The sequence below is a fragment of the Anarhichas minor genome, unplaced genomic scaffold (assembly GCF_050575085.1).
Source record: "Anarhichas minor isolate MPS153535 unplaced genomic scaffold, ASM5057508v1 ptg000004l, whole genome shotgun sequence".
Lineage (NCBI taxonomy): Eukaryota > Metazoa > Chordata > Actinopteri > Perciformes > Anarhichadidae > Anarhichas > Anarhichas minor.
The window spans coordinates 7365984-7387664 of NW_027466450.1; the positions used below are offsets into that span (position 1 = coordinate 7365984).

At 43.6% G+C, this 21681-nt stretch overlaps 1 protein-coding gene across 1 annotated transcript in view; it reads left to right on the forward strand.

The window, feature by feature from the left end:
* lrp2a (low density lipoprotein receptor-related protein 2a) overlaps nt 1-21681 on the forward strand; it is a 44293-nt gene that overhangs the window by 17662 nt on the left and 4950 nt on the right. Inside the window, exons 26-63 of the mRNA XM_076103798.1 lie at nt 156-404; nt 1013-1224; nt 1360-1544; nt 1650-1878; nt 2026-2203; nt 2451-2579; nt 3452-3618; nt 3720-3863; nt 4058-4167; nt 4752-4929; nt 5074-5287; nt 5377-5616; nt 5743-5931; nt 6811-7743; nt 7875-8040; nt 8126-8284; nt 8382-8671; nt 8785-8985; nt 9491-9733; nt 9817-9942; nt 11024-11143; nt 11686-11817; nt 12672-12873; nt 12971-13266; nt 13694-14360; nt 14968-15138; nt 15228-15451; nt 15633-15810; nt 16481-16677; nt 16832-17077; nt 17264-17392; nt 18741-18860; nt 19518-19634; nt 20044-20160; nt 20255-20392; nt 20525-20647; nt 20773-20901; nt 21439-21570. Of these exons, the coding sequence (XP_075959913.1) occupies nt 156-404; nt 1013-1224; nt 1360-1544; nt 1650-1878; nt 2026-2203; nt 2451-2579; nt 3452-3618; nt 3720-3863; nt 4058-4167; nt 4752-4929; nt 5074-5287; nt 5377-5616; nt 5743-5931; nt 6811-7743; nt 7875-8040; nt 8126-8284; nt 8382-8671; nt 8785-8985; nt 9491-9733; nt 9817-9942; nt 11024-11143; nt 11686-11817; nt 12672-12873; nt 12971-13266; nt 13694-14360; nt 14968-15138; nt 15228-15451; nt 15633-15810; nt 16481-16677; nt 16832-17077; nt 17264-17392; nt 18741-18860; nt 19518-19634; nt 20044-20160; nt 20255-20392; nt 20525-20647; nt 20773-20901; nt 21439-21570 (7980 nt within the window). The remainder of the gene's footprint in view (nt 1-155; nt 405-1012; nt 1225-1359; nt 1545-1649; nt 1879-2025; nt 2204-2450; nt 2580-3451; nt 3619-3719; nt 3864-4057; nt 4168-4751; nt 4930-5073; nt 5288-5376; nt 5617-5742; nt 5932-6810; nt 7744-7874; nt 8041-8125; nt 8285-8381; nt 8672-8784; nt 8986-9490; nt 9734-9816; nt 9943-11023; nt 11144-11685; nt 11818-12671; nt 12874-12970; nt 13267-13693; nt 14361-14967; nt 15139-15227; nt 15452-15632; nt 15811-16480; nt 16678-16831; nt 17078-17263; nt 17393-18740; nt 18861-19517; nt 19635-20043; nt 20161-20254; nt 20393-20524; nt 20648-20772; nt 20902-21438; nt 21571-21681) is intronic.

A 21681-nucleotide genomic window follows, 5' to 3' on the forward strand; every position in this document is an offset into this window, starting at 1 on the left:
CTAAAGAGGTTTACTGAAGTGGTTAGTGCTTTGTTGTTTATTAATTACCATTGGAACATGTATATTAGTTGCATAATTTGGTATTTTGTATTTGAGTTGCATGAGTTATCATTAACTTGGTTTGATTTTTGTTTCCAAATTTTCTTTCAACTCAGATCAGGAGAGCTGTTCTGACAACAATGCTGGCTGCACCCACGGTTGTATCCAAGGGCCGTTTGGGGCCCAGTGCTCATGCCCTGTGGGTTATCAACTGAGCAATGACACCAAAACCTGTGAGGATGTAGATGAGTGTAATCCCCATGGACTATGCAGCCAGCACTGCTTCAATGAGAGGGGCTCTTTCCGCTGCCACTGCCAGGATGGTTACACTCTCGAAGCAGACCAGCGTACCTGCAAGGCCTCAGGTGAGGAGGGATGTGGCTTAAACCTTCTGTGCATGGAACATATTGCTCCCCTGGTAGTTATAAATAACAACCTATAATTTCATAATGCAGTAAATAGGAAACAGGCCGATTATCAGTCCTACAGTGACACGGTTGTCAAGATGGTGGCTATATATCTCAGTTGTCTCCGCTGTGCAGGCTGTTGGGCAGGAATGGGCTGCGATAACGGGGGAGCTCGGCCACCGGACTGCGAGACTGACACACACCGTCTTTCTTCTCCCATGTCTCTCTTTGCTGATCTGATTTCTTCAGATAAGACAAATAACATATATGTCACTCACTGGTCCACACAGGTGTAATTAGGACATAATCACCAACAATGGGCTGTTCATTGGGAGTGTGCCTGACATGAGCTCCTCTTCCACACAGATAACCCGCTGAAAGACTTTGCAGTACAATAGGTCATTATTTGGACAAGAGTGCATTCCCTTAGGATTGCCATTTGAGTAGGGTCTATCTAACAGGCCTGTCACATAGCTGTGGTTGACATGCAAGACCTGATAAGTGCTCACATTAGCATGATAATGGACATCAAAAATAGGTAACAGAGATTTGATGTCTGTTTACAGATTCTCGTCAGGCGTTCTTGCTGGTGGCCAGTCGAAATCAAATTGTGCAAGATGACATAACCACTCAGCCCAATGTGGTCCGCTCACTGGTTCGAGATGGACGCAACATTGTGGCCCTAGATTTTGACTCGGCCACTGACCGTGTGTACTGGTCCGACACAAGCCAGGACAGAATCTGGAGTGCTAACAAAAATGGCAGTGACAGAACTGTGGTGAGTTGTTTTGTTCCTGTTTGTCACCACCGACTTACTACTCTGAAACATTTTGTGTTTATTCCCAGGGTTACACATGGTTTAACTGTTTGATCAGTAGACATATTTAACGAAGAATGAGTCTCTTGTTGACAGGTATTTGACAGTGGAGTGACTGTAACAGAGAGCCTTGCTGTGGACTGGGTGGGCAGGAACCTCTACTGGACTGACTACGTCTTGGAGACTATTGAAGTGTCTACACTGGCGGGCACCCACCGCACTGTTTTAGTCAGTGAAAATGTCACCAACCCCCGAGGCCTGGTGCTGGACCCAAGGGACAGGTCAGTTAGAAACAAGTTTGTTTTAAATCTGTATGTCTTAGATGTTATCGTCACTTTTCGTTTTTTAAAGCAGATGGTGTTAAAAGACGAGTGTTTGTTTTGCAGTGCTCACCTGATGTTCTGGACCGACTGGGGGAGGAACCCCCGCATTGAGAGGGCCAGCATGGATGGGAAATTGAGGACTGTTATCATAAACAAAAAGCTGTACTGGCCCAACGGTCTAACCATAGACTACCCAAACAATTTGTTGTACTTTGCTGATGCCTACTTGGATTTCATTGACTTCTGCGATTATAACGGCAACAACAGGAAGCAAGTCCTGGCCAGTGACCTGGTGAGTGTACGAGAAGGACACGTCTTCTGAATTACTTTTAGAAATCTGATTTATGTCGATAATTTCAAACTGAACAGAGCAAATTCAATTTCCTTTTGAATAGCATGTGAAAGACACTTTTTTTCTTTTGCTACTCTCTGTGAAAAGGTACTGCAACATCCCCACGCAATTACCATTTTTGAGGATTTTGTGTATTGGACCGACAGATACATCAACCGTGTGATGCGAGCCCATAAGTGGCACGGGGAGAACCAGACAGTGATGCTTTTCAACCTCCCTCAGCCCATGGGTCTGGTGGCAGTACACCCAACCAGGCAGCCTGCAGGTAAGGCAACGATATTGTATAGCAGCAAATCTTTGTTGCATCAGTATTAGCTGATGTTGACCATTGTGTTTGCCTCTTGAATTGGTTTGGTAGTTCTTGCACATTGATAATGTTGTCAATATGCAGCACATTGTTTTTGTCATTACATTTAACAACGATCCAAGATAACCTGTGAAGATCATTTTGCTGACTCTTTGTGGGTATGCATGTGTGTTTGTGTGTGCATGTGTGGTTTGACAATTCTTAGGTGAAAATCACTGCTTGGGGAGTCCCTGTACTCATATCTGTCTGCTTTCTGCTGTGGGACCGAGGTACTACTCGTGTGCCTGCCCCTCAGGCTGGACACTGGCAGCAGACCAAATCACCTGCACCAGAGGTATGCATCCTGCCAAATGGAGGAAAACACTCATCACTCAGTTTGATGAAAAAGGAAGTTGGGTCAGATGCAGTTGATAAGTTGATGTACTCATATGGTATTCATCTTAGCTGTGGTTATTGTTGTAAATAGCAAACCTGTTATTGTGGAAATGATAGCTTTGGCATGCTTCATTTTCAGGATCTCAATGAAGGTAAGAAGAGAAATCTTGGAAAACACTTCGTATTATAGATCGATCCAGGTCCTTGTCAACAGTCTTCTATTTCGATTCTCTTGTAAACTGCTGTTCCAGTCATAAATATTAAGAGTCATATAAACATGTCTTTCAAGGTCTTAAGGAGACAAGGGATCTTTAATTCAAAGTCCAAGGAGTCCCCCTGAGGTCAACAGCTTAACTCATCTCATGTTTCAGCCCATTCAAGCCAAGCAGAACACATTCTCCCCCTGAGGCCAACAATTACCCAAGAATGAAAATGCCCCACAGCCATTTGTCGATTCTAATAACCGATGACAAAGCAAATCAGATTGTAGAGACAACTTTTACCAGTCAATCTTCTTATAGATAAAAGCCTGTTAGCTCAGGATCCCTATTTTGCACCAGGTTTTTATACACTGAAAGGAACTTTTAGTTTTGGATTACCATGGGCTAAATCCATATCCAGGAAACACGGTTTCATAGCTTTGTTTTAGAATTTGTTATGTAACTTGTAAAGTACTAGGAAATTCACAGCCTTGAGGAAAATATCTAGGGTATGAGTATTCTGTCACAATGTCTGAATGTAGCTTTTGTTTTACTGTAGGAACAGCGGTTTGTAAATGTATTTTGTTGTCACTGTTTATTCACTGCTTTTGCATTTTGTTTTTACATGCAGTTGAGGATCCTTTCCTGGTGGTTGTAAGAGACAGCGTCATCTATGGCATTTCCTTGAACCCAGATGACAAGAGTAACGATGCTATGGTCCCGATCGCTGGGCTTCAGAATGGCTATGATGTTGACTTTGATGACAACGAACAGAGCATCTACTGGGTGGAGCACCCGGTGAGTTACTGTCCTGTCACTGTTCAGTTCAGAACTTAGTTGTCCTCCAAAGACAACTTTGAGATAGTGGTTAACTTTTTTTGTCTTCTTTTGTCCACCAGGGTGAGATCCACACGGTGAAGTCAGATGGTACTAACAGGACAGAGTTTGCCCCGGCTGCCATCCTTGGCTCCCCAGTTGGCCTGGCCTTGGACTGGATAACAGAGAACCTGTACTACACCAATCCAGCTACACAGTCTATTGAAGTAAGACACATATTACTATGTCCTGTTGAGTTTTTTTTCACTGTTACTGACTTTAATTTTCACTCAGATAAATATATATTCTTTTGTGATTCCACTTGTAATAGGAAAACAGAAAATAAGTGTGAATAAGGGCAGTGTCACAACACAGTGATGCCGTACAATAATTGCACCTGTTTGTGTTTGTGTTCGGCCAGGTTTTGAAGTTGAGAGGGGAGGTACAGTACAGGAAAACTCTAATCACAAATAACGGCTCTCCAACTGGTGCTGGCAGTCCCGTTGGCATCGCAGTGGACCCAGCACGTGGGTAAGCCCCATTTAACACAGATCTGGCACGGCCACTCATCCCCAAAGCTACTGAGCTCCAACAGTCTCCTCATCACCATCTGCCTCCAGAGAGAACTCAAACCAATGTTACTGAATACCACACTGCACACTCAAACCCCGGCAATGTACAACAGAGTACAATTAAGAAACAATAAGGACATTTCTAAACCCTCGCTTTTCACTCTAATGTGAAAACATTGAAGCTCTGATTTTGGATAATATGTTCAAAATCACTGTTGCAAGAATTTCATAATTTAACTTAAGTATGATCTGGTCCTCTGTGGGTTGAGGACATTTTCTAAAAGCTTTGATAATCCAGTGCCTGAACTCAGAAAGTGTCCTTTAATTCAACAACTGTATATGCAAGGCTGGTATTCTGAGTTTCTGAAAAGTTCCTAATTTTGAGATGAAAGATTTTCACTCAACAGTGACAATTTGTATCTCAGTGGTTTGACTATAAAATATATGCACTGCTATCAAAAAGTATTAAGCATAGAGATCTACGACCAAATTATAAATGTCTGAGACACAAAACCTTACCTTCATTCTTGAATGTCTTCTAAGCAAACTGTACTGGACAGACCAGGGAACAGAGACCGGCATCCCTGCCAAGGTGGCGTCTGCAGACATGGACGGCTTAAACCCTGTCACCTTGTTCACCAACAACCTCGATCACATTGAGTTCCTCACTGTGGACATCCAAGAGAACAAGCTGTACTGGGCTGTTACAAGCACTGGCATGGTGGGTCTTCACTCTGTTAGCTCTCTACGACCCCCATTTGTTCATTTTATATGGTTCTCACAAACGTAATATGATATGCACTTGGTATTTGCACAAAATGAACATTCCACATTTAACTGCCTGTCTGGCATGTGATCTCCACAGATTGAGCGTGGGGATCCAGATGGCAGTAACCGCATCACCATAGTGACAGGCCTGTCTCACCCCTGGGGTGTGGCTGTCTATCAAAACTACCTCTACTTCACTGACCGCAATTTTGAGGTCATAGAGCGCGTGGATAAGTCCACGGGTGTCAACAGGGTTGTGCTGCGAGACAACGTTTCTGGACTCAGAGTTCTGAAAGTGCATTATCGGGAGAGTGAGTAACACAAGGAGACACCATCACCATCCTCATTCAGTGCTGCCTGTGTTTCTGTTCATAACACTGTATTCTCTCCACAAACTCAGCCTCTGCAGGTACATCCAATGGCTGCACCAACAATATGGGAGTGTGTGAGCAACTCTGCCTACCTCGGACGCAGGGTCTGTTTAGCTGTGCGTGTGCCACGGGTTTTAAACTTAATGCTGACAACAGGACCTGCGCTCCCTACCAGTCCTATGTCGTCATCTCCACTCTGTCTGCAATCAAAGGCTTCAGTCTGGAAGGGACAGATCACTCTGAGGCCATGGTGCCTGTGGCTGGGAGAGGTCAGTGATTCTCATAAATTATAGGATACATTTATTTGAGTTTTTTGGGTAAATTTAAGTCTGCAAATAAAAATTGTGTTTGAAGTTACAACAATGGCCTCTAATGACTGGGTTCTCCTCCCGCAGGCCGTAATGCTTTACACGTTGATGTTCACATGGCTTCTGGTTTCATCTACTGGTGTGACTTCAGCAGCACTGTGGCGACACAAAACGGGGTCAGGCGGATCAAGCCAGATGGCTCAGGATTACATAGTGTAGTAACATCTGGAATAGGACGCAACGGGATACGAGGCCTTGCTGTAGACTGGGCTGCAGGTATGCTGTTGTGCCAGCTCCCAAATGTGTTTGTTTTCATAATCGCATAATGTAACTAGTGTGCAGTCAAATCAGGGCACTTCAATTTTATTTTAGGATCTTTGTCATACATCCATTCAGTGCCTCTCTAATTTCACTTTGAACAAAGGTAGAAGTCTGTCACTTGTTATGGAGGTTTTGGTTCTATTTAAAGTTAACCAACATCAAAGCATCTTACCCTATTGTAGAATATAATATAGACTGTTGTTTTCCTCTCTGTTGAGAGTTGTTACATGATTAATTTCCATGTTAAAAAGAAACATTCTAATTCTGTGCTTATATTCTATATCATTTACCTCACTGACTTATATTTATTTTGCATCTGCAACACCCCTCATTTTCCCACTATGAAGAATATATTCATTTTATGTGAATAAGACACTGCTCTTTATCTGTTGACGAAATAAACCAGAAAACCAAAAGACAGCCTGCCTCATTTCAACTTGATGTATGACACAGGCTTCAGGCAGCGAACTGCCCTGTAGAGGTAAAGTTTAGAAGCTTTATCATAATGCTGGACTCACAGAACAAGGAGATCAGTCCCAGACAGGTGACATGAAAGACGATTTAGTTAACTAGTTTTGGAAAAAAAAAAAAACACCGCTGCAGGCAGGACAATCTGTTTCCTTGTTACTCATTCATAATTGCATCACTATTAGTGAAGGCATAACAGAAAGTCTGATGTCTATCAATAACACCATCATAATGTCAGCCAGTAACATTTAATATTAACACTTGAATTGTGAACTATCATACTTAGCAGTTTGTGACTGATGACCTCATGCTCTCAAGACTTATGATGCTAATTTAAACGCTGGGTTTACTGGTATCTTTCCTCAGGGAACCTGTATTTCACCAACGCCTTCCTAACTGAGACATATGTGGAGGTGCTCCGCCTAAACACCACTTTCCGCAGAGTGCTGCTGAAGACCCAGGTGGACATGCCACGCCACATCGTGGTGGACCCTAGAAACAGATACTTGTTCTGGGCTGATTATGGTCAGAACCCCAAAATTGAGCGAGCACTCTTGGACGGCACCAATCGCACAATTCTAGTGTCATCTGGGATTATTACTCCACGAGGTCTCGCTCTGGACTGGCAAACTGGCTACGTCTACTGGGTAGATGACTCTCTGGATATGATTGCCCGAGTCAACCCTCAAGGAGGGGAGACAGAGATCATCCGGTATGGCAGTCGCTACCCAACTCCTTATGGAATCGCAGTGTTTGAGAGTAGTATCATTTGGGTGGACAGAAACCTCAAGAAGGTGCTTCAAGCAAGCAAACTGCCTGGCAGCACGGAGCAGCCTGCCGTCATCAGAGACAACGTCAACATGCTGAGGGACGTGACCATCTTTGACCAGCGCACCCAGCCCACCAGTACTCAGGAGCTTAACCACAACCCCTGCAAAGAGGCTAATGGAGGCTGTGCCCACTTCTGCTTCGCCTATCCAGGTTCTGGCACAGGTAGCCAGAACATAAAATGCAGCTGCGCCTTTGGTAATCTTGCAGCAGATAACGAGAGCTGTGTGGTGTCAAGGGATGATTATCTCATCTACACAACTGAGAGCACTGTGCGCAGCTTACGCCTTGACCCCGATGACCATGCATTGCCCTTCCCAGTGGTCAATGTGCCACGTACATCAGTGGCACTGGATTTTGACCTCACAGACAGGAGGATCTACTTCACGCAGAGCTCAGGCGCAGGAGCGAGCAAGATCAGCTACATCAGCCTGTCCTCTCCCACCTCAGCTCCTATAGTGGTGGCTCCAGGTAGGTTTTGCAATTACACTACATCATACACTTTTATATATTCCTCTTTAATTACCTTTTAATCTATTATGGATGTAGGATTTGACACCAGTGGTATTGCTCATGTTGCTTTGGTCCCTGTTTTTGAACAGATCTCGGGGCTCCTGATGGCATTGCTTATGACTGGATAAACAAAAGAATCTACTACAGTGACTACGTCAACCAGAGCATCAGCTCGATGTCTGTGGACGGCTCTCAAAAGACTATTATTGCCCATGTGTCCAGGCCAAGGGCCATCATGTTGGATCCCTGCAGGGGGTAAGACTAACACAACAAACACTCTCTTTGTTCATTAATTTAAACTGAACTAAAAAAAAATAAAAAATCCTTTCTTGTCACACAGATACATGTATTGGACAGACTGGGGTACCCATGCAAAGATTGAGCGTGCAACTTTGGGTGGAAACTTCAGAACAGAGATTGTGAACAGCAGTCTCGTGTGGCCCAATGGACTGACCCTGGACTATCAAGAAGAAAGACTCTATTGGGCAGATGCCAGCTTGTAAGATCTTAAAAATGTCATTGTTGAAATATATCCAAAAAATATATAATCACCTTGTCAAACTACTGCTATTATCATTATTTTGCTCGGCCATCAGACAGAAGATTGAGCGGTCCTCTCTCTCCGGGTCCAATCGGGAGGTCATCGTCGGCACAGCCATCTATCCCTTTGCTATGACTATGTTTGGCCAATTCATCTATTGGACTGACTGGAACACACGCAGCATCTATCGGGCCAACAAGCATGATGGGTCTGACCAGAGGGTCATGATTCAAAACCTTCCATCTCGGCCAATGGACGTCCATGTTCTGGCCAGCAGGAAACAGCAGCAGTGTGATAGTCCATGTCAGCAGTTTAATGGAGGCTGCAGCCACATCTGCACACCAGGTACCCGCAGTTTGATACTGTCCCTTTGTTTTCCAGCATAATATTCTTTTAGTGCAGAACTTGAAAACCCCAACTAATTGTATAAACATTTCAATGCAATTGTATCTTGTTAGGACCCAACGGAGCTGAGTGTCAGTGTCCCTCAGAGGGCCGCTGGTACCTGGCTGAAAACAAGCACTGTATCCCTGATAATGGGACCCGCTGCCAGTCAGGCCAGTTTACCTGTATGAATGGCCGCTGTATTCGTGCCCAGTGGAAATGTGACAATGACAATGACTGTGGAGATGGCAGCGACGAGTTGGAGAGAGTCTGTGGTAGGATGTTCTTAAAAGAGCTTGTATTCATTTTATTCTTTACTTAATTTCTTCCTCACTTATGTATTATTGAATTATCTTAAATGATCTAGAATTAACTGATTATTAGCCGTAGCGATCCTCATAGAGCCCTTACACCTCCAGCATGAGTGAACAACACCTCTCCTCTCTTTTAAATGCAATTCTTTATCTTTTACCCTCACTAATACTAACAACTTATGTGTTTCTGCTTTAACAAAATTCTTTCTTAGGACCTAAACCTGCCTTCAACTATGTTGGTGTGTATGCATTCACTTCATGATTAAGTTCCCATTAACATGCAGCTAATTCCTATTAAAACAAATGAACACTAACAAATGAATCAATGTCCTTATATCTTTGCATGCAGTACCACAGCTGCTGTCTTCCTTTATTGCCTTGTCAGGTAAAATAAGCTTCCGCTGCATGTGTATTCAGGCCTCCCCATTGGCCAGAGCTCTAACATGTTCTTGACTGTGATTGGCAGCCTTCCACACCTGTGAGCCCACAGTGTTTACTTGTGGCAATGGGCGATGTGTGCCCTACCACTACCGCTGTGACCACTATGACGACTGCGGAGACAACAGTGATGAGGTGGACTGTCTATTCAGACTGTGTGACCCCAACACAGAGTTCACCTGTAACAATGGGCGCTGCGTTGCAAAGGACTATGTATGCAATGGCATCAACAACTGCTATGACAACGGCACCTCGGATGAACAAAACTGCCGTGAGTATCCTCAGTTTTCCACAGAAACAGAGGTAGATGTTCAAATCAAAGCGGTTATTAATTCTAACTTCTGATTATTTCAGCGGAGAGAACCTGCCAGCCAGAGCACACGAAATGTCAGTCTACCAACATCTGCATCCCACGTTTATACCTGTGTGATGGAGACAACGACTGTGGGGATATGAGCGATGAGAGCCCTACCCACTGTGGTGAGTTCGGCAGCAGTTTTAGGATTATAACAATTTTTTGCTTTTTTTTCAGTTGTTAGTTAAAATCACTGTTAATTGTACAAGTTTCATTTAGTTATAGTCTGACTAGGCCTTTTTCACTGCAGACATTTTACATTTATGATTAATAAATTACCGTATTTTTTGTCCGCACTATAAGGCGCACTTAAAAGCCTTTAATTTTCTCAAAAAACGACAGTGCGCCTTGTAATCCGGAGCGCCTTATATATGGATCAATTGGTTAATTGGTTGATCCATACTGGTTGTACACGGCGCTCTGTCAAAATGTTTCAGTACGACTGGTAAACTACAAAGCCGCACCGCGGTAAACACCGGTACTGTGCTTACTCCTAGTCCAACACCACTTGTGTGTGTATAAAGACCCCAAAATGGCACCTTTCAAGAGACACGTTTACGACGCTATTCTATTCTATGCGCCTTATAATCCGGTGCGCCCTATATATAAAAACAGTTCTAACATAGGCCATTCATTGAAGGTGCGCCTTTTAATCCGGTGCGCTTTATAGTGCGGAAAATACGGTAACTGTAATTTTCACTCACATCTATCATTGGTGAGGGCATTGCATTGTGAGGCTTTTAAAAGATGCTGCTATGCTATGCTATTTTTCTGTTCCATTGTGTTTGAGTGCATAAATGTCACACTTAGACAAAATAGCTGAAAGTAAATATAATGCACTAGGTAGAAAATAGGGAGGGATTTTGGAAACGGCCTTATACAATAGGTTCAATAAATGGCATTGATTACTTGATTACTAAACTGAAAGAGTTTTACAGAAAACAATTCAGTTAGAATTGAAAAACACTTCCACAAACCGCTGAAATAGAAATCTTTTAGTATCATTTTGAGTATGATGTTGCAAATAATGTATCTGCTCAGTCTGGGTAAAACAGGATTTTAATCTACCTAAAGTTGCGAGAAAGATGATATAAAAGAGTTAGAAACAGATCACTCTTTACCCAACCCCCACTCATCAGCATATTAAGATTCCCACACTGACAAGTCCTCCAAGTGATTTCATGCCTTTCCACGTCCTCTACATAGCGGCATCCACATGTTCCCAGAGCGAGTTCCGTTGCTCCAGCGGTCGCTGCATCCCCGCCCACTGGTACTGTGATGGAGGGGCTGACTGCGCTGACGGCTCTGATGAACCCCTCTCCTGCAGTGAGTGTCGCACATCGCTCTCACCCCTAAAGTGGGCCTGTTGGCTTTTGTGTGTCTGCCGCCATCCCCATTATCAGCTGCTTGGTTATTGTGTGTCCGTCCGCCAATCTGCATCTGTGTGCTGGTGTGAGAGAGTGCTGTGAGTGATGTAGCGGAGAGTGCGAGTCAGTGGTGTATTTCTTTGTTGATGATGTGGTCAGCCAGGCCTCCTATTGTGTGCCGCATTCCTCTGTGGTGACGCCCCTCAGTGTCCTCTGACAAACAGCACCTCCCCCTCCCTTTGTCCACCAGGGGTTACAGAGCCTCACTTTGGCTTTTGTTTAGATAGCTCACCATGCATGGGAATGTAGAGTTGCCATGACTATATTTGAAAGCTTTGCCAGTGTTGTATTGTGCCTTGCGTAAAAGCAGTGGGGGAAGTACATGAGATAATTATAAATCACAAAAATTTAAAAAAGGGTTAATAATTTGGCAGAATACATTGAAACACAATATTGTGCGGCGTTATCTACAGTTTAATGTTGTATGATTTGTCTCTGCAGCCACACTGGTCAGAACCTGCAACACAGATCAGTTTCGCTGTGATGATGGCAGGTGCATTGCCTCGTCCTGGATCTGTGATGGGGACAATGACTGTGGCGACATGAGTGACGAAGACCAGAGGCATGACTGTGGTATGCATCCTTTCATTACCACTTACGCTTTCTCTCCTTCCACTTCTTCCTTTCTCTTTGTCCTCATCCTTTTCTGCAGCTTCCTACTTCTTCATCTCCTCCCCTTTGTAGCCTGTCCTCTTGTTCCCCATCTCTTCTCCACTTTGCCCCCATCCTGCCTCCCTCATCCTCTCGTTATTCAGGATGCTGATGGATTAGGATACACACCACTGTGGGAGTGTTGTGTGGGAGACACTGGCAGTCAGTGCCCCGGCATCTTAGTCTCCTGTAGAAGGTCTCCAATCTAAGGAGTTGACATTCCTGATTTCTCCTGCCTCACTCGTTACTTTGTGCATGTCTCTTTTCTCTGGCTTCCTGGCTCAGGGTGGATCAAGACTCTTATGTCTCACCAATGTGTGCTCCAACAATAACATGCCTGAAGCTAATGACTTCAGCACTGCCTGAGCCTCTGTAGGAGACTCACTTCAAACAATGTGGATCAATCTCATTAGATGGATAAAGAATTTGAAGTCATGGCTGCTTGTTTTGAAATACAGTTTGGAATGTTTGGATTGGCAAAAATGCAGGTTGACATTGTCACTAGGGCTGTCCTCAAGCAAAGAAATTCTTCGTCGACTAACACAAATCTGTTAGTTGATTGAATCGACAGATCTGTAGACTTTCTTTGTGCTTATCCACAAAGAATCACACAAAAGCACCACTTAAAGTTTTGCGTATTCCACGGATGTGTTCATACTTTTCTTGGAACTAAGTCATCGAATAAAGACCGAGACGAATCGAGTAAAGAAAGTCGACTTATCATTATTGTGCTTCTTGTAAATCCCCCTGCCTGATTTTTTCTTTTTTCATTCCAGGCAATCGCACATGTTCAAGTGCAGAGTTTACCTGTGTGAACAACCAACCACCTCAGCGGAAATGTATCCCACGTGACTGGGTGTGTGATGGAGACGCAGACTGTGCAGATGCATTAGATGAACATCAAAACTGTTCACGCCGATCATGTGGCATCAACGAGTTCAGCTGTAGCAATGGCCTCTGCATACGCAACTCCTACAGGTTAGAAAAATAAACTCTTTTGAAAAATCATTAATTACATCATCAGTCTTGTCTGGCAATTTGAGTTCATCCTTTGCGGCCTGACATCTAAAATCAGGTGTGATCGCCGTAATGACTGCGGAGACAGCAGTGACGAGCAGAGCTGCACCTACCAGCCGTGTCAGCAACACCAGTTCACCTGCCAGAACGGCCGCTGCGTGTCTCATGACTTTGTCTGCGACGGCGACAATGACTGTGGGGATGAGTCCGATGAGCTGGAGCACATGTGCCACACGCCAGCACCCACCTGCCCCCCCGGAGAGTTCAGATGTGACAACGGACACTGTATCCCCCTGAGGCAGGTGTGCGACAGGAGCGATGACTGCTCTGACAACAGCGATGAGAAGGGATGCGGTGAGTGACAAGAAATTGTGCCATCAATAAAATGTTTTAAACCTTTCAGTTTTTTCAGTGTTTGCCTCCAGGGGAGATGTCAAAGAAGTGCTGGAGGCGATGTGGGGAAACAGAGAAATACAACCACAAATAGTCAACAACCAAATTATAGGACAATTGTGCTTATACAAATTGGCAAATACAAATGTTGCATTTCGATAATGTATAGCAAATAACTAAGGATATTCTATTGCTTCTGTAGATAGCATTATCACGCAGACTTGGGATTAGAATCAAATTAAAATACTGTGATTTTGATTTATATTTTTGATTGATATATTTTATATATGTTTTTCTTTCTCATTGGTTAGATTAGACTGGACAAAATAGTTTTCTTTGCCGACAACTTTTTCAGTAATTTAGTTGATTATGCTTCTTCTGTATGCAGGTGTCAATGAATGCACGGAACCGTCCATCCATCACTGTGATCACAGTTGCACCGACACAGCCACCAGCTTCATCTGCACCTGTCGCTCCGGCTACCGCCTCATGTCTGACAGCAAAACGTGCGACGACATCAATGAGTGTACAGAGACACCGAGCGTGTGCAGCCAGGTCTGTGAGAACACCGTCGGCTCCTACATGTGCAAGTGTGCCCCAGGATTCCTCCGAGAGCCGGACGGCCACAGCTGCCGTCAGAACAGTGACATCTCGCCCTACCTCATCTTCAGCAACCGCTATTACCTTAGGAACCTGTCAACGGACGGACAGGCCTACTCTCTGATCCTGCAGGGCCTGACCAGTGTGGTGGCCTTGGACTTTGACCGAGTCGAAAGGCGTCTTTACTGGATTGATGTGAGCCGCAGAGTGATTGAGAGGATGTCCTTCACTGGCAGCAACAGAGAGGTGGTGGTCAATGGAGTTCTGCATGGGGAGGGCCTCGCAGTTGACTGGATAGCCAGAAAACTCTACTGGGTGGACAGCTTCTTGGACTGTCTCAAAGTGTCTGAACTGGACGGTCGATTCGTGAAGAAGCTGGCTGAACACTGCGTTGATGACAACAACACCTACTGCTTTGAAAACCCCAGAGCCATTGTGTTGCATCCCAAATATGGGTGAGTCGGAGGCAAGGAGGAATTAAGTCTAATGATTGAGCCCGACCAATATATCAGCAGGGCAATATTATTGGCTGGGCTGCTATTCTTGCTTATCACAATATGTTGGTAACAGCTTCTGGTGGGTTGTCTCAAAGAAATTGCAGTGCAGTAAATTGCATAACTAAATGTTTTAAAGGCAGAATAATTATGCATATTTGATCTTTCTTTGTCTTGACTACATTTTAGTATTGTTATTTTTTATTGGTACTGCTTTCCTTTAGGTTTTTTACTTATTTTAGGGTAATACAGGCAGAATGGACAGAATCTTTGAAACAGTTTATTTAAGTAAGGATTCATTAATACATTGTTTACGGCAACTGTTTAAAATGTTTTCATGTTATTGCCACTGTCATATTAGCCTGCTTTTATCTTACCAAATTTCCTTGTCAGAAAGTAATCAAAAATATTATTCATGATCTATCAGTTTCTAAAAAACACTGTATCAATCTGGCTCTTTCTCATTCTAAGTAAAATGATTGAAAAGCTTTTGTTTGGAAGTATAAATGCACTCTTCTTCAGATATATGTAGATGTCATCTAAAGTCCTTCTCTTGGCTACCTGTTAGATTTGTCTACTGGACGGACTGGGGAGACAAAGCCTTTATAGGTCGTGTTGGAATGGATGGAACCAACAAAGCAGCTATCATCACCACCAAGATAGAGTGGCCCAACGGGATCACGATCGACTACACTAATGACATGCTCTACTGGTCTGACGCTCACCTCAGTTACATAGAGTAGGTACATTTTGTCAGAAAGTGATCACACTGTTTCTTGCCCACAGTAATTGCAGTGAGACTTGTAACTCTTTTATTTCTTTTGTCAGATACTCGGACTTGGATGGTCAACACAGACACACAGTGTATGATGGAGTTTTGTCTCACCCGTTTGCCCTGACTGTGTTCGAGGACTTTGTGTACTGGACTGACTGGAACACGCGCTCAGTGGAGAAAGGCAACAAATACGACGGCTCTGGGCGACAGGCCCTGGTTAACACCACTCACAGACCGTTTGACATCCACGTGTGTCATCCTTACAGACAGCCTATTGGTGAGTCAAAACTTCAGAGTCTTGTGTTCAAGAGCTTTTAGTTGTTTATTATCTCGACACGTCCTCCTTAGGTTGATTTGAATACAGGGCATTGACCACCAGCAGAACAATACCTGGCCTCTATTTGCCAAGCTGTGCTGATTTGAGATTACTTGACCGACTGTGGCTCTTCCTCTGACAGTAAACAATCCTTGTGCTGTGAACAATGGAGGCTGCTCTCACCTGTGCCTGATCCGTCATGCGGGGCGGGACCACACCTGTGAGTGCCCCGACCATTTCCTGACTGTCCAAATTGGAGGTGTGACCCGATGCCTTCCCATGTGCAGCAGCACCCAGTACAGATGTGCTAACAATGAACGGTTTGTCAAATGTTCTTCTTGTGGTATAGCTTGTGATCTTTTTATTTGATGTACAGCATTTTAAATATCAGTATAACGTTGTTGAACTGACCGTAATACATTATTGGCACTATCCAAATTAAACCACTCTTGAAATTTGTTGCTATCTCATGCCAGGAGTTTTGTTAGTATTAAAGCTCAAACTTGAGACCAGATTTCTTAAAGTTACGCTTTTATCACAAAAAGGCTTGTCATACTTTCATCCTGGCACTACCTTGTGTATTTTATTCTCTTTTCCTTTACTGAATAAGAAGAAAATCCTGGTAGCAATATTTACATAGGCTGTTACCTTGCTCATTTCATCATCTGTAATTTCAAAAGGAAATATACAGTAAAGCTCTGTTTGCTCTCTTTGCAATGGAAAACAGCGCTCCCTGCTGTTTGTTTTCATAATATAATCCATCAAAAAAAGTATTTTATATAATTATAGCTGTGTATAAAAATGATGTAGTAATACCGAATTAGGGATTTATCGACGTTAATACTTACAAGTTTACTTTTTATAACCACTGATATTTTTGCAGCCTTTCATAGAGTTATAAGTAGTTATGTATTTGATATAATCAGTTTTGGAGTTACAGAAACATTTTTTTGGGCAACACGCAGAACATTTTTTGCCTTACCTCTGCAGATGTATTCCTATCTGGTGGAAATGTGATGGTCAGAGGGATTGCAGAGACGGCTCAGACGAGCCTTCCACTTGCCCGGCTCGTCACTGCAGGCTCGGCCAGTTTCAGTGCAACGATGGAAACTGCACTAGTACACACTTTCTGTGTAACAGCAACCAGGACTGCCACGATGGCTCAGATGAAGACCCTGTGCTGTGTGGTGGGTTGTGTTCTCTTAACCTACTCATTTTAATAGCAATTATTAATTTCTCCAAAATGTCATATTTTCTTTAAGCCTCACCGGTAGTCATTGTTTCTCAGGACTTCATGTAAAAACTTGTTTGGGTCAATTGATGGACTTGTCTTTCCACTAGCTACACACCAGTGTGAAACCCACCAGTGGCAGTGTGCAAATAAGCGGTGCATACCCGAGTCATGGCAGTGTGACGGCGAGGACGATTGTGGGGATCAGTCTGACGAGGAGCCTGCCCACTGCTCCACCAGGACTTGCCGCCCTGGACAGTTGAAGTGCCGAAATGGACGCTGCATTCCCCAGAGCTGGAAATGTGATGTTGATGATGATTGTGGTGACAACTCTGATGAACCGTTGGAGGAGTGCAGTAAGTAATACACAGTTTCTTCTACCTTTTTTTTTTTTTCCCACTACTCATGGGTCTTTCTTTACAAGGACTCAATCTGAATCTGAGTTGCATCAGAGTAGAACGTTTTTTAAACTTGATGTTCAAAAAAGTGCACCAGTCTTTTGTCTCCTTTACTTGATAACTGTGGTGTTTTTTTTTCCACAGTGGGACCAGAACATCGATGTGACAACCACACCGAGTTTGACTGCAAGACCAACTACCGCTGTGTGCCACTGTGGTCTGTTTGCAATGGCAACAACGACTGCAGAGACCACAGTGATGAGCAGGGCTGTGGTGAGTCTGTGACGACCATCCTTGAGACAGAACTGAGGTCCTGTTTACATCATGGCGCTGATTTGAAGACTGTTTGTTATTAGTATTGAATATGCCCAAAAACTTTATGCTAAAGCTTCAGTTTATTATTTATTATTTATTATTCATCACATTTACTGAGTGAGGGGCAATTAGCCAACACCTCAGCCTCCTGTGGAACATTACACAGTGAGGTAGTGGGAGGTGCTGATGGAGAGGGTCTCACCACTCACCCTCCCCCACCATTTGCTTCTCCCTAAGAGCACCACAGATTTATGAGCTGTCCAGTGGTATGGGTCTACATATGCGTGTGTGTGTGTGTGTGTGTTGTTGCTCTGTCCTTGCGTGGGGGCAGGGTTCACACGAGTCTCTTTGTACTTTGCTACGATTCAAACACCCTTGCCGCGGCCCTCCCGTCTCTTATCGGAGGCCCTGACTCCATTAGTGCCATGCCAGCGCAGGACGGGAGATCAGTGCTAATCTTCCTGTAAGAATGTAGCAGATGGGCCAGGTGGAGGGCTAGGAGGGCAGGACTAGCTAACGCGGTGCTATCTTTGACCCCCAGTATTTGTGTGTTAGAGATGGCTCAGACCAGCTCTCCTCCACTCCTCTCCCGTCTGTGCTTCTCATCTCCTGCAGTCTTATCCTCTACCGACTCACACTAGCATGGATAGAGTTCACCCATCTGTCTTCGGAACGCTGCTCTTCTCCCTCTATGACTATTACAGTTTAATTAAAAAACAAGATGCCTTTCATTTCAAACTGACATTTTCATCATGACTCAATAGCCTAAACATTTTCAGTCATAATGTGCTGCTCTTATTTATAAGATGATCTACTGGAGCATCATCTTTTCAAGTTTGTAGTGATCCTGAACTGCAATATGCAATACTGAGAGGTGTTCCTAATATTTTGTTCACCGGGTTTGAAAGCAATGACGGTAGATATAATATTAGAAACATGTTTCACACAGTATAATTCAAAAGGTGCACCTAATAAACTGGCAGTTTGTACATTTGATTTATCCCCTACCACTGTCATTTTCCAGAACATCTAAATTTGGTTATTTTTTAAATCTTTGTATTACATTGTATGCTCCTAATTGTATTGTTTCTTTCAAATATTTCCATGTAGCATCGTGTTATACCTGGGCTTAATATCTTCAGTACTAGCTGCATATACCTGTTTGAGTTTATAAAATCAAATCTCATCCTCCTCCCCGAAATACAAATGCATAGAATATAACGTATAAAGACCGTTCTTTTGGCTCTTTGGCAGAGCGAGGAGAAACGTTATGCTAAACGATGATCAGTACCTGCTCCTTTCCCAGATGAAGTGACCTGTAATCCTAACGGAGACTTCCGCTGTGACAACCACCGCTGCATCCCGCTGAGATGGAGTTGTGACGGGGAGGACGACTGCGGGGACAACTCCGATGAACGCAGCTGCAGTGAGTGCTGCTCACTGTCACTGATAAAGTTACACCATTAAGTTGCATTTGAGTACTGACGAGGGTGTGAACAGTAAAACAACTAGGTTCATTGATGTCACTTAAGTGTCTTTTAAGTAGGTTTAGTCCAAATGAAAAAAGAGTGTTGATGTTAAAGAATAGTCCTGCTATCATTTTTTATCTGACAGCAGGGAGGTTTTGTGAGAGGCTCGACACTTCTGCTTGAGTGCGGAGAGAGGTAGTCTTATCAGCTGCAAGAGAAACAGGCTGTCCTCAGCGTGTGAGAGAGAGGGAGTGAAGGAGTCCGTCACCCTTTGCCCTGGAGAATTTAAACATGTCTGAGAACATGCCAGTTAATAGAGATAATGTAGCTTCTCAAAGGAGCAACAGTGACTGGGGTTAAATCATGGCGGTGCCGCTCCCCTTGTTGCTGTGCTGCTGATGCCAGGAGAGTTTGTCTCCAGTGAACCCATGAACTCACTGCAGAGTAACGGCTGCACATGTGCTGCTTGTGTGAGTGTGTCAAGGTGTTTTTTTGTCATAATTTATAGAAAAATAACAGACTGTGTGTCTGTGGAGTGGAAATATAATTAAAAAAACTAAATTAAGTCTGCACGTGATTGATTCCACACTTTCTGTTTTCCCGTTTTCCCTCAGCTCCACGCTCGTGCACAGAGAGCGAGTTTCGTTGTGAAAATCTGCGCTGCATTCCCGACCGTTGGGTCTGTGACCATGACAACGACTGTGAGGACAACTCTGATGAAAGGGACTGTGGTAAGTGGAGGCTCTTTGTTGGCTGGCTGTTTGTGAGTAACGGAGGGCTGCACTAAACAAAGAAGCACTAAAACTTCACCTTTTGAAGCACAAACAGACAGGACCACCAATAGTGAAGTATTCAATAATAGTTTATTCATTGCTACAACTGAGGGATTTCTTCCTTCCAGTGCTGGTAGAACACAGAGTAAGACAGATAACTGAGCATCACATATCTAGAAGTTATTCTAGTAGAGTATTTCCCATGTAGGAATATAGAAACGTGGGGATTTTAGGTGTTGTGAGACTTTTATTCAACATGCTCAGTGTGTATTTACTGTTGTCATGACTAGTGCTCCCCTTTCCGTGAGTGGTGCATATTTCTATGTGAAGTAATGCTTCAATGTGTGCTGCTTTGACTGTGTTGCAGAGTTGCGGACTTGTCATCCCGGATACTTCCAGTGTGGCAGTGGACACTGTATCGCTGAGCGCTTCAAATGCGATGGCAACGCCGACTGTCTGGACTTCACAGATGAGACGTCTTGTCGTAAGTGTCCTGCATTGAATGTTTTTGCTGTGCACTCTTTGATGACAATTAGTTAATCATTGTTTCTTTTGTTATTTGCATTCCTGACTTGCAGCGACCCGCTATCCCAACGGCACATACTGCCCCCCATTCCTGTTTGAGTGCAAGAACCACGTATGCATCCAGCCTCATTGGAAATGTGACGGAGACAATGACTGTGGAGATGACTCGGACGAGGAGCTTCACCTCTGCTGTAAGAAGTAACATAAAACAGTCACAAGTGAAGCACACACAAAACCAAACTCAATATTGGCTCACTATTTTTTAAGTGAATGTGTTGAATTCTTCCTATGAGGTTTTCTTGAGACATTCTGTTCGTCCACAGTGGAAATCCAGTGTGAGGCTCCGTTCCGTTTCCGCTGTGACAACAACCGCTGCATCTACAGCCACGAGCTGTGTAACTCTGTCGATGACTGTGGTGATGGCTCTGATGAGAAACAGGAAAACTGTGAGTTTAATAGTTTGTAGCTGATGGTCTCGTTTATATTCTCAATCGGATGTCGTGTGTTTTTTTTTTTTTTTTGAACATGCATCTACAGCATCTCTTGAGTCGATATGTTTCTTTATATCTAGGTCAAAGTCCCACTCATGGACCCTGTTCAGATGATGAGTACAAATGCAGTAACGGACAATGCATCCCTCTGCAGTACGCCTGTGATGATTATGATGACTGTGGAGACCAGTCTGATGAGCTGGGCTGCCGTGAGTACATTAAAAAAGAGCATATTACTAATGATGATGAATTGTAATGTGAAAAATATCGTTCTAAACTTGCAGGTTTTCCAAAATTATGATGAATAGAATTTCTAAAACTGTTTAAGCTAAATTTTACATTTTTATTTGGGAGATAAGATACCATTAAAATGCTGGATTAGCATTTATATATGCCTGGAAAGAAGTTTACATCAGCTTAGTTAGCTCAGTCAGACCATAGCAAGTTAAAGTTACTGTAAGCAACGTTTAACTGGTTATTACACAGTCTCTCTTTAATACTGATTCCTCTATACAACCTACATAACTAAACGAGACCACCAGCGAGAAGATTGATTATTTCTATATGGTCATTCTTAATGCTTGTCATTGGTGCCAACGGGTCGGATTTCTTCAAAAGCAGGCTAAATCGCACGGGAGAACCAAAACCAGGACTACGACTGTCCAAACCTGCTGCAGTACAATGAGAGATTTTCGAAAGGGACTCTGGTGCCTGCAAACACTAACTTTTGTATTTGCTCCTGTCAGACCATGGCAGCGGGCACACGTGCAGTGACAACATCTGTGAACACAACTGTACTGACCTGACGCAGGGAGGCATCCTCTGTTCGTGCAGGCACGGCTTTAAGCCCAGAACGACAGAAAAACACAATTGTGAAGGTAAATGTCACATCAATTAATCATTTATTTAATTGATTTAAACACTGACACAGAAGTAGTTTTCTACATTCAGATTATTTTAGTTTTTCTCTTTTTTAATCTCCTTTGCTT